Genomic DNA, 12898 nt, shown 5'->3' with positions numbered 1-12898 from the left:
CGAAGGATGCTGCCCCACCACTCCCATCACTCCACATCTGTGGCAGAACCAACCAGTCATCCTTGGCTTTGATTCAGACCTGGACAGTTGGGAACCACTTAATTCAAGCAGCTCAGCTTCTGCAGGTGAAGGTCATCCTGGGATGGTTGTCTGTTTTCGTCAATAGCTGTATTTATCTGTTAAGTGATTTAGTTTAGTTCTCTGTGGTCCTTCCTTTGCTCTTAAAATAGCACAGTGATTTGGGCTTCCTCAGTACGTATGGTGAGCGTGCACTTGATACCGAGACATCAGAGGCTATCAATCTTGCTTTTGGGTACTAGAAACAGAAATTTGTGAAACTTATTAACATTGTGAAAAGTCAGTTATTACCTCTTGAATGGGTTTGGACCCTTAAGGAAGTGATTGTAAATGAGAGCTATCTTTTTTGTTGGTTTGTTTTTCAATTTTTAGTACAAAATTATACTGGAAAATAATGTTTTTGTATTGTTCTCTAATAGTTTCATGATAAAAACTAAAATTCACCCAAAACCTCTGGTCTCATCATTTCCATCCTTAAAATAACCAGACTGTGAAGCGCTGGGCTCGCTCCACTGTGAGGTGTCTGCAGGCTTCCTGCAGAGGAGTCTCCAAGCTCACCTGGTCTGTGTGGGCAGGGCTGTTGCTGGAGCTCAGGATTCACTTCTCCAGGATGAGCCATCAGAATCTTGCTGCCTTATGTGTCCATTGCTTGCAGGGTTCCTTTTCTACACGACAGAAACCCCAAACTGAAGACAAAACCTAGGACTCCACAGGAAGCTCCAGCCCACTGCAAAGCAGCATAGCTCTGCTCCTGGTGGGTGCGCGGCCCATGTGTTCTCCCTGCAGCATCTGCAGCTGGCCTGCAGCTTGGTGCCTCTCGGAGAAGGCATCCGTGTGGCACAGAACCTTCCTGGGTCATTCGCCAGAGCTGGGGGATGTCAGGCCACAGTGTATGGAGATGAGATTAACGCAGTAAATACCAGGGCTCCTGCCCCACTTACCTCACTCCACATCTGGCTGTCTTTCTCAGGGCTACCCGGGTGCCCCCATTCCTGGAGCCCCAACCATCAGTCGGTGCTCGACAACTCAGGAGAGAGGAAAGGGCAGGCATGAGTGACTTAGGAAGTCCTCCCAGGGCCTCCACCAGGGCCTCCACCAGGCTCCCTGGCCCCTGAGGCTGTGGAGGAGGCGGTCAGCCTAGGCCCTCTTTCTTGGTGCTGCTGTCTGCCACAGAAAGCTTCTCCTTGGGAGCAGCCTGGCTGCAGATCTGGAGGCCAGCAGTGTCCTCCAGATCTTGATTTTGAGACTGAATGTCAGTGAGCTGAACTGAGCTTGAACTCCAGGAAGTCTTGATGCCTGCATTGTCTGCAGATAGGAGGCCTGGTGTGGTTTCATGCCGATGTCACCTCACTGAAATTCCCTGGGGCTTTTGTTAAGTGGGAAGAAGAAGCAAAAGATTAAAACTTTTCATTAACAGAGTTCTGTGGACCATCTTGGAGAATGGAACCTGTGCGTATTTCCAGTATTGAGAGGCGTAGCCTGGTAAAAGTGCACTTGTTGCCTGGCTGGTGGCACCTCACTATGGAAGTGGCTGGCTCTGTGTGTTCCACATCCGTGGAGTCAGGCAACTGCAGATTTGAGAGCATTCAGAAGATCGTGTGTCTACTGAGCGTGGATGGACGTGTGTTTGCGGTCTTAGCAGTGTTTGTGTGGTGCTGTGAGCACCTGGGAGGATGTATGTGGGCACATGCAGGCACCACACCATTCTATATAAGCCACTTGGGCCGCCATGGGCTTTGGTGTCGTGGGTTCTGCAGCCAGGCCCTGACAGATACCGAGGGACAGCACAGTGTCATGCCCTTGTGTGTAGTTTTCCTAAAAACTACTGGTAATGTCGGTATGGAGTAAAATAATTCCCAGCATTTTATTTTGTGGTTCTGGGGATGGAAACCAGGAGCACTCTTCCACTGAACTACATCCCCAGGCCTTTATTTGTTTATTTTTTATTTTGAGACAGGGACTAAGTTGCTGAGATAGGCCTTGAATTTGTGATTCTTCTGCCTCAGCCTCCCAAATTGCTGGGATTACATGAGCATGCCTCCTGCCTGGGTAATTTCCCATATTTTATTTAGTACTGGTCACATTTTTATAAAAGGATTCTTGGCTGTGTGGGTCTCCTGTTGACAAGTCAAGTCGTCCTGTGGAGGGATAGAAGGAACTTCCATCATGATAGTTCATTGCAAGCAGCATAGAGCAGCAGCGACAAGGCCACACGGGAGATCTGGTGGCAGAGCCTGGTGGCTCCGTCCACATGCATACTTCATTGCACACTGCAGCCCGTCACTGTCTGGGCACTGGTGCAAGCCCCTCCTGCTGGAGGTTGCCTCCCGGTGCTGGTGGACCCAGCCTGTCAGCTTGTGCTTGCAAGGAAGCGAGGGCCTGGGGAGGGATCTGGCGGCACGGGCAGAGGTGTAGTTTTGTTCGATTGCTCCGGTACCGTGCTGCTTCTCTACTGTGCCACTGGTCCACCTGGGTCTCCACCCAGCAACCCTCCAGGTTTCACAAAGAACGGGAGCCTGAGGCAGCCAGAGAGCTCTTCAGACTTTCCAATCCCTTCTCTGTCTTGGCTGTCAGCATAAGTCATACTCCCCAGTCCTTGGTGTCCCAGTAAACAGGGTCCGAGTCCTCTTGCCTGGCTCCCTCATCCTACAGACAACACGAGGCAGGCCCCCAGTGTTGTCCATTCTATTCTGAGAACACCAAACAAATATTCTTGGCTCTGCCTCATATTCATTACAACAGTCGCTAACGTCTAGGCTTCATTTATTGCAGATTTCAAAAAGGTGTGGAGATTGTCATATCTTATTGGGAGGACACAACGCTTGAAGTCAGGTGGCCTCTGTTCCTCTGGGCACATGGGCAGGCTGGGTCTTGCTGTCACACAAGTGCTAGGCCACCTGTTCTTGGCCCAGCAAGCAAGCAGACATCTGATCAAACACACCCAGTGCAGCATCAATCGTGTCATGTCTGCTGTGGAGGGTAGCAGGTGTCAGTCACCTTGCGCACTTCCCTCTCCCGAGTGTCGGGGATGGGGCTGATGGTGGGGGCTGCGTCTGAGGATGCCTGGGCAGTACGGAGGAGAGACTGTATGACATTGTTGTGATTTCAGACACAACTTAAAAGAAGGTTGATAGCACATTCTGCTCCGCAGGTGGAGACCTGGAGGGGTGCTTTGGCCTGTTGGGGTGCCCTGTTTACTGGCTGTTTTGATGCGGTAAATCCCTGGGATATGGATAGAATTTAGCACATTGGACTCCTCGGGGCCAGGTGTTTGATTATTTTCAGCCTGTGTCTTTACTAACATGCCTCTAGGTTCCTTAGTCCTGTGGTCCTTAGCATGGGGCTGAAAGGCACAGGAGAGAGGTGCCTGTTGATGGCCCTGGTTGTGCTATTCTCATGGAGAGCCCAGGGCTGCCTCCCTGCTGAGCTCTGCAGCAACAGTGAGTCTGAAGTTGAAGGGCACCCCACGAGACACCTTGCTGACAGAGATGGCGGCCTGCAGCTCCTCCAGCTATGGCTGTTGACCTTCTGGCTGGGCATAGCTGTCCTGCCTACATTTCTAAATGGCAGGAATTAGGAACACTTTCAATTGAGGTGGCACTGCTTTTGTGGAGTATGCCATGGAGGAGGAAGACCAGGGCCTACTGTGTGGTTGGTACTCAGTAGCTGTGAGAAGATGGAAGCTCTACTCTGAGAGTTTACAGTTTGACATATAATTTGGAAAACATGGTTTAATGTTGTATGAGTTCTACCTTTCTGGATTTATTAAAAATGGCTTGTGGCTTTGCATCGAGAATGTGCCTGGGTGAGGGTTTCTTTCCTTTTTTTTTTTTTTTTTTTTAAGTTAAATGAGATGGAATCAGGTCTCAGGATGGCCTGACACTATGGCCCTGCAGTGAAGAAGGGCCTCCAGTATTTGCACTCCTCCTCATGGAGTAGGCCTGACCAGCCTGTAAGCTTCCTTTGGGGTCTTTGGAGGGATGACTTCAAAGGGTGTTTTCAGGGGTGGAGGATACTTGGGTGAGAGACAGTTGAAATTAACCTTGAATAAGCATCAGACTGTGAAATAAGGTGATGTCAGTCAGTTGCCTGTCTAGCTTGGCTTAATAGGTTCTGTCAAAAACTATTCCTTGCTCTATGCAGACTGTTTTTCTAGCTGTGGAGCTGACCACATTTTATTTTTGTCTTTTACTATTTGCTTTGTTAATCAAACAGAAGCAGGTGGATTTGATTTGCTGTTAGTCCTCAGATTGGATTGCTTTGCCTCTTCCCATCTCTAATTAGTCTCTTAAAGTTGAAAAGGTCGATAGTCCTGTCTTCCTGCCAGCTTGCCCCTTACCTCACTCCACAGGCTGGTGCCATCCACTGCGGGGCTGGCTCCTTGAAGTCCACTGTGGAGGTGCGAGGTGGTCCTCGAATCTCACTTCTCATGGTGTGGAGCTGGCTACTCCCGCTGGGTTGTCTCCTCCTCACTCAAGCCTGAGGAGCAAATGCTGGGTGTGCGTTAGACCACGTGCTTGCCACCTCCAGTGTCTGCTGCTCTGTGACGGGAGGTGATGTATCAACACACGACTCAGCAGAGTGTCAGCAGGCTCTGGCAAACCTTGTCTGCTGTGATGGGCTCAAGGGCTCCCAGGGACACATGTCCTGTTCTTCTCTCAGGCCTTCGATGCTCCTTAGTGTGAGGCACCTAGGGAGGTGCTGATGGGGCCTGGGGCTGGGTCCCACCTTTGGCCATCTCCTGTGCTGCCCTGCATACCTTGTAAGCCTCTTTCATTTTTTGTATATGTCATTCTTTCATTTTTAATGTAAAGTCGTTAACATGTTTTTTTTTTTTTTTTTTTAATGTATCTTTTAAAGGCCAATTGGAAATGTATTGACATTTGGTATTGACCCAATTCCCGTGTGCTAAGTTGTGGTATTGAATCATTCGGTGTAATTTCATCCACCAGAGTTTCACTTCATTAGATTTTCAGGGGAGGAAAGAAACAGGGTTGTGACCAGAAATATGTGTTCATGCCATACTGATCTAATGCAATGGGAAACATTTGAGTGTAATTCTAACTCTAGGATGTTTTCTCTTTTATTCACCAGACTTCATGAGGAAATAATTGACTTTTACAACTTCATGTCCCCTTGTCCTGAAGAAGCAGCCATGAGAAGGGAGGTGGTGAAGCGGATCGAAACTGTAGTCAAAGACCTCTGGCCAACGGCTGATGTGGGTATCTTGGGTGTCACACAGCACATTCAGGTCCGCCGCAGCTGTTCCTGTCAGCTGGCTGCACAGACCGGGTTTCTCACAGCCAGGTGGCCCTCCAGGCTGTCCGGGGAGGGTGCGTTTCACTGGTCCTGCTCCAGCGCCAGCCCTCTGCTCTGCAGCTCGCTGGTGCACACACAGGACCCCTGGCCTGAGGGATTGTTTTCTTAAACTGTGTGAAGGCTGTTCTTGCATTAAATTCACCTAGAGGCTGGAGAGCTTATCCCCTTCCCCGACCCAGCCTCTGTCCCACCAACGTCAGGCATGTGGCGCAGTTTGTGACCACTGCAAGTATTTCCTCACCTGTTGCTTTCCCGTGAACGTCCAGGTGTTGATTAAGGGAAGATTGTGGGTGATGGGAGAGCTTGTGCCCCTGACCAGGTTGCTGATGACCCTCAGGCCTCCTGTTTTGACCGTCAGCCTGGCCTACCAATGACCTGACCTGCACAGGGAAGGGTGACCATCTGCTGGTCGGAGCCCTGCTGCCAAGCTGCATACATGCTTAGTGGGCAAGGGAGCATCTCTTTTAAAGCAATACAATTGCTTAAATAAGGCTGTAAGCTTCAGTGCCCTAGAACAGAGCCCTGCCCGGTACTGTAACTGTAGCTTTGAGAAATTACTGGAAGGTTGGAAACAGGCTTTGGGAAGTCCGCATCTGTGAGTTGATACATATATATATATATATATATATATATATATAATGTTTTTTTTTTTTTCCGAGGACCATAGTGAGTTCATCTCTTTAATATTGAATCCTAAAAATATTTCTGGGGCTGGTCTTTAATACAAAGACATAAGGAATTTTCTTGTTGGTTGTAGGATTTTCACTTATTCACTCTCCTCAATTTCCAAGGTGGCTTTACTATTTACCAAGAAGATAGTGAGGCCTTTTGGGAAGTCTGCCTACTGAATTGTGGTGCCTGTTTTAACAGAGCCCCACTTTCTTTCAGGTGCAGATATTTGGCAGCTTTAGCACAGGTCTCTACCTTCCAACAAGGTGAGTAGCAGATCGCACTGCACAGGTTAGTGTTCGTCCTTCTGGGGGCAGATGGTGTGCACATGAAGGCCGAAACACGGTTCCTGGTGGTCAATTGAAGTCTAAAAATGACAGCCAAAGGAAAAGTTTGAAGGCCCAAGGAGAAAATGGACAGAAAGTAAAATTTAATTTCCTCTTACACTTAATGTGTTGGGGAACAAAAATGCTGGATGTGAGAAGCAGAAGAAAAATGAGAGGTTTTAGTCCATTTTCTGCTGCTGTTACAAAATCCCAGAGACGGAGAATAAGTTATAATCAACAGGTTCATTTGCTTTTGATTGTGGAGGCTGTGGAGTCTGAGCTCCAGAGGCCATATCTGCAAGCACCATCTCTGTGCATCATCACGTGGGGTGGGGGGCAGACCGCTTCACACTGCAACCCTTAATCCACTCCTGAAGGCCCTGCCTCAGCACAGACAGGTTTCCCGTCCCATGACAGCGTAGGTTCTGGAGGGACTGCCGGGACGTTCAAGGCACAGCAGGGACTATGGGAGTAAACACAGTGGAGAATGTTCTGCTGATGGTTTGGGGGGATGTTTTTGAAATACTGCTTTATGAAGTGGTAATGAAGGACTGGGTGTGTAGCTCAGTATAGAGCAGCGTACCTGGCAGGCAGAAGGCCCTGTGTTTGACCCCCAGCACCAGTAAATAAATAAGTAAGTAAATAAATAAAGTCTTAAGAAACAAAATTCTACTTAATATTTTTTGAGGATTTTTTTTTATGATAGAAAAATGTAAAGTTCACATTATTTTCAGTGTCTTCTCATTAAGGACTCATGATATTTAAATAAATTTCTTGTGATTGTTTCTGTTACCCGTGGCTGGTTAGCATCTGCAGGCTGAGAGGCTGTGATGGCATAATTTTGGGGTTGGTGTTGGCAGGGACAGTGGGGTACTGAGCAGATCCAGGGCACTCAGAGATCCTTGGGCCAGGAAGCATGGTCCGGTATGGGCAGCCCAGGAGTGGGTGCTGGGAAGTATGGGCACAGTGTGGCTTGGAGGGAGTTTTCTTTGTAACCCCCTGGGTAACTTGGTGCTGTTGGGAAAAGCTTTCTATCCTCTGCTCTCCATCATGACACATAGTCGTAAGCTGTGCCGCACGTTCCCAAGGGAGGTGCGTGTCATGGGATTGTGTCGTGGCTCAGGGGAGGCGTGGTTGATATGTGCTTTCTCATCTGCCCAGTGACATAGATCTGGTGGTCTTTGGAAAATGGGAACGCCCTCCTTTACAGCTGTTGGAACAAGCCCTGCGGAAGCACAACGTGGCTGAGCCGTGTTCCATCAAAGTCCTTGACAAAGCTACAGTGAGTATATGGGCTCTGCCTGGGGGGAGCCTCCTCCTCTGGTTCCCTGAATGACTAACCCATGCTGTGTTTTCCATAGTTCTCTATTTCTGGAGTAAATGTGATTACTATGTTCATGGTTATTAGCTGAGAAAAGGTTTAGTGACAGTCTGAACTGCGGAAATTTGTGAATCTTCAGACTGAATACATCCCTTGTGAGTGTGGATAAGAAAAGGAGAGACATGTCTACAGAGGGAACACCACACTGGGTGCCGCCCATTTTGGAGTGTATATTTCACTGATCACGCTGACATTTATGATTGACTTGGAAGAGATTGCCGTCTGCTAATTTATATTCCAGAAAGTAAACTTCCTGTACTTTTTGCTGCTAACACTGCATGTGGAAAGCCTCTTGCCCTGGGGAGAAACTGGAATGGAGACTGCTTCCCATGTGTGCTTGTTCAGGAATAGCAGTTCAACATGGAAGCAGCTTAGGGCCTGGAGGACACTCACCTGTGATGTGACAGTCATCAGCTGAGCTGAGCTGTGCTGTGCACAGGCATTTCAGTCTTGAGCTGGAGCGTCCACTCATTCTCAGTGTGGTGATGTCCCACAGCGCTGGCACATTGTCAGAGTTAAGGCTGGGTCAAGGTACTCCACTTCCCTCCAGCGTCTGCTCTGTCAGATGTTTTCCCTGGGCACGAGAGGGAGTTTAAATAAAAACCAGGTGAACATCTTGATGCATTTTTACTCTGTGCATGCCATATCACTAGCATCTGAAGACAGGCAATGCTTTGAGTCGTTGTTGTAATAATTTCTCTGTCCCAGTGGCCCTGCTGCTATAGCAGATTGGTTACTGAGTACCTTTCTCTGTGCTGTCTGAGGGCCAGTTTCTGCTGTTGACTGGCAGCTCTTCTCTGCTGTATACCCTCCAATAAAGCCATCATGGGCAGGAGCCTATGGGTCAAGGCTCTATTTAAGGCACAGTCTATTTGGAACAAGCATCCAAACATCAGTACTGTAGAGTTACTGCTCATTGCCAGAAGTTGACTGTGTCTATTAACGTATTCAAAAACTCTCAGCAGAAGTGGGGGACCATCACCAGGCCTGTGGTGTGGCATCTCCTCGGGGTGTATTCATGTGGGTTTGGGCCTTCCCACCTGCCTCCTCCTTCCATCAGACACCTGTTCTACTTGAGCTGCCCCCTCCCTTTTTTCTGTAAAGTCATCATCGATGGGGTGGAGAGTGGGATGCAGAGCAAGAGTGCCACTGTGTGACCATTAGATGCTGGGGCTTGTTATAGTTTTCAGGGACCACTGAGATTAAATCCTGACAAAGGCCTCTTTTCCTTTTAAAAACTGGTATTCATGATGTCTAAGCTCTTCTGGGGAATAAGAAAGGAAACTAAAACTTCTGTACAACTTTGGAGACATTTTGAAGCCTGACTATGGAGGATGTTGCATATTAAAGTATAGTTTTTAAAATTAAATCTTTACAGGTACCGATAATAAAACTCACAGATCAGGAGACTGAAGTTAAAGTCGACATCAGCTTTAACATGGAGACTGGTGTCCGGGCAGCAGAGTTCATCAAGAATTACATGAAGGTATTGTCATTGGCAGGGCACAATCCAGACAAGGGAGTCGAGGCCTGACACTGGGTGTCCTTATTCTTTCACATGTTAAAAACCTTCACCTGAATGTAGGCGTCTTTACAATGTAGGCCACACGCTGCAGCAATTTTCCTATAGATGCTCTGAAAGCATAGCTGTTTTTCAGATTTGCTTTTCTTACATCACCATTTCCTGAAATTGATTTTATTTTGGAGAGCTTGTTGAAGTGTGCTTTCCTGTTCCTGCAAAGTGATGTTGCCTGAGGTTGGTGTGCCACATTGACACATCTAATCCCAGGGTCCTTGGAGGTTGGAATAATCATGAGGAAGTTTAGAGTGACTCATTTTGGAGGCCCCAGTGCCCACGGGGTGAGGGCCTTCCCTGCTCCCCTTATGGCACAAACGTACTTAACCCCTCTGTGCCTGGAGCTCCTCAGGCAGGTCCCCCTCTGCCTTGGCATCACTGCCTGGGAAGGGTCTTCACTTGCAGATGCTCACAGCCCATTGGGAAATGTGTTCTTAGGTCCCTAAAATTGAGACCTATCAACTCACACTCTTGATGAGGATCAGTGGAACTTTGCTTTCTCTCATGAAATTTGCTGTCTGAAATTTCCTTAAAGGTATATCAACTAACCAAGTCGATCTTCTTCTTTGGAATTTCCAGAAGTATTCACTGCTGCCGTACTTGATCTTAGTGTTGAAGCAGTTCCTCCTGCAGAGGGACCTGAATGAAGTCTTCACAGGTGGAATCAGCTCGTACAGCCTGATTTTAATGGCCATCAGCTTTCTGCAGGTGCGTATGCGCTGTCCTTGAGAAGACGGTGGGAGGCAGGCTCTGAGGCTCTGACCAGTTGCTTCCTGAGTTATCCACAGGTCTGGCCTTCCCTTCCCAGTTCTGTTCTGATTTGAGGAGGAGATTTCTGGCTGTGGTACATCCCCTCAAGGTCAGCACTGCTTCCTGCCCCATGGCAGCTTGTTTCTTGGCTAACCCACTGTATGGGTACAGGGTGCTCTTCCAAATCCAAAGTTGAGTCACGTCAGTCCGAGCCCAGGAAAACACTCTCAGTCATCAGCATTAAGAAAGTGTTCATTCCTTTATTAAAAAAAAAAAAAAAAAAAAAAAGTGTTTTCCATGGTACTCAAATGTGATTTATAATGAAAAAAAAAAATGTCAGAATCAAGTCCAGTACCAATATCTAAAGAAAAAATATCTGGGGAAAAAAATTTGAGAGCAAGTCTTCTAGCATTAATGAAACATCAATTTTTTGCCTTTTTAATACATGGTCCTTATTTTGTTGAGTAACGAACGTGATAGAAAATATAATTATTAAAGCTCATGGATATGTCATAGGATTTATCTTTGATTTTTAATGCATGGCAGAGTCTTCATTAAAGCATTGATTGTTTCGCTTACAGTTTCTTGAGTGGGGGTTTCGTTCTTTTTTTAAATTTTTTTTTTAGATGTTGACAGACCTTCATTTTATTCATTTATTTATATGCAGTGCTCAGAATTGAACCCAGTGCCTCATACTTGCTAGGCAAGTGCTGTACCACTGCCTACAACCCAGCTGGGGTTTCATTCTCGACCTGTTCTTGCCTGTGTCTTAGTCACACTGCTGTGCCCCCATAGCCACACGTTTTACATGTGTGATTGTGTGCAGTGAGGACTGTCTGCCTGGGGTTGGTGTCTCCCATTGCCGCTGACCAGTGGAGAGCAGGACTGACTGTAGTGTTACTGCCTGTGGCCCCTGTAGCTTCCAGCATATCCACAGAGGCTGGGTGGAGACAGTCCCACTGTTGCCTGCACATACAACTAGTCTGGCTGTCCTTGTAATGTGGCCCTCAGCCGTCCCTCCCTAGTGCTTGGACACGTTGAGCTGAACTCAGCCTTCTGTTCTGTCTCTGGTTTTGATTGGGGCTGGTTCAGTGGCCATGTTGTAATGACAGCCTAGACTTGCACTGTGTGTTGTGTGGGGCCTGTCAGGCCTCCTGTTACAGCTTTGTGGCCGTCCTCTGAGCTGCGCAGCAGATTGGAGAACATCTGTTACAGGTGTGGCCCTCTTCCCTTCACCCAGTGCCTTGCCTGTGCCCCCAGCCTGGCCTGCCTCAGGGCAGGGCCATGTAGCAGCCATGATCATTTTCCAGCTGATGGGCATGGTGTCTAAACCCTGTGCCAGGCTGGCTCTCAGATATTTGACTTCACTAACAGGAGGGACTAAGGGTGGGGCAGAAGTGAGACAACTTGGCTTGCACTGTGGAAATAAGCAGATCTTCAGAAGCTACAGCCATTCAGATTCTTGTTTTCACCTCATGGAGCTCTGGGCCTCAGGTGTTTTCATCCCCTCCTCTGCCACAACTTTCTCTTGGAGGTAACCTAACCATTGTTGGTAGGACGGTGCTGCCCAGCAGAGTTTTCTGTTCGGATGATAGTGCTCTGTATCCGCACAGCCCACACAGGAAGGCCACAGGCCTGACTCCCAAGTGCTTAGAGTGTGGCTGGACTTTTCATCAGCGTCTAAATTCATTCAGATAGCAGTAGCTGCATGTAGGCAATGCAGGCCCGGGCAGCTGAGAACTCTGGGTCTCTTAAATTGGTGTACTCAGGAGTTGCCAGCCGACAGTAGCTTAGGGACAGATCAGCTTGAAGACAGGGTGGGGCAACACCAGCACTGGCTCTCTTCTGCATGACAATCAGGGTGTGAGTATGGCATGAATATTATGATACAATACTCCTTACCTATGCACAGCTTAAATCCATCATTGTACCTTCTAGTTTTATGTGATGTGGTACTGTTCTGTCTAATACTGCCACCTAATGGTCCTCTTTCAGAATGATGACATTAAGATGACTGGAATCTATCAAGGTACATCCACCATCTAGATGACTAAATTATGCAGAATGTGGTCAATGTTTTTATCGATATTTGGCAACTTGGGGCCAATCAGATGTCTGTGTTTATAGGATGTTGCTTGTATGGATTACCAATTTCGAAACTTCAAAGTAATAAAATGTTCATAGCAGGGTATCTGATCTCTTTTCAACGTCCTATATTGACAGTTGGTCCCGGTTGTGTTCAGGCTCTGGGTGTCTCCTCCCTGGCGCTCTGACCTCCTCCTGGCTGATGTGTGAGCGAGTGCCCTGGAGTGGGGTTCCCTGCAGAGGCTGCTAGGCAGCCTGCTCCATCATCTGCCACCTGTTTTCCAGCCCTGCTTGAATCCACACAAATTGTGGCTGCCTTGCCTTTACAGTTGCATCCAAGAATTGATGCCCGGAGAGCTGATGAAAACCTTGGAATGCTTCTCGTAGAATTTTTTGAACTCTACGGAAGAAATTTTAATTACTTGAAAACTGGTATTAGAATAAAAGAAGGAGGTGCCTATATCGCCAAAGAAGAGATCATGAAAGCCATGACCAGCGGGTACAGACCATCGATGCTATGTATCGAGGACCCCCTGCTGCCTGGTAAGAGCACCTTGCTCCACACAGCAGGGGGCCAGGAGGCCTCGTGGGTGCCCTGGCAAGTGGGGGTGACAAGTTGGGCCCTGAGAGCCCAGGGTAGGTAGTCTGCTCTGGATGCAGGTTCCTCCCGCTATCAACATAGTTAATAGTCACACTTTGAGGATTCCTTTAATT

At 47.9% G+C, this 12898-nt stretch overlaps 1 protein-coding gene across 2 annotated transcripts in view; it reads left to right on the top strand.

The window, feature by feature from the left end:
• The window catches only part of Tent4a (terminal nucleotidyltransferase 4A), a 41162-nt gene that overhangs the window by 17430 nt on the left and 10834 nt on the right, over positions 1–12898 (top strand). For both annotated transcript variants that reach the window (XM_027943916.2, XM_027943915.2), the window contains exons 2-7: positions 5173–5296; positions 6286–6332; positions 7554–7674; positions 9152–9259; positions 9929–10057; positions 12514–12727. In XM_027943916.2, the coding sequence (XP_027799717.2) occupies positions 5173–5296; positions 6286–6332; positions 7554–7674; positions 9152–9259; positions 9929–10057; positions 12514–12727 (743 nt within the window). The remainder of the gene's footprint in view (positions 1–5172; positions 5297–6285; positions 6333–7553; positions 7675–9151; positions 9260–9928; positions 10058–12513; positions 12728–12898) is intronic.

This window comes from Marmota flaviventris, chromosome 5 (genome assembly GCF_047511675.1).
Source record: "Marmota flaviventris isolate mMarFla1 chromosome 5, mMarFla1.hap1, whole genome shotgun sequence".
NCBI lineage: Eukaryota > Metazoa > Chordata > Mammalia > Rodentia > Sciuridae > Marmota > Marmota flaviventris.
This window is presented reverse-complemented; position numbering and strand designations above follow the sequence as displayed.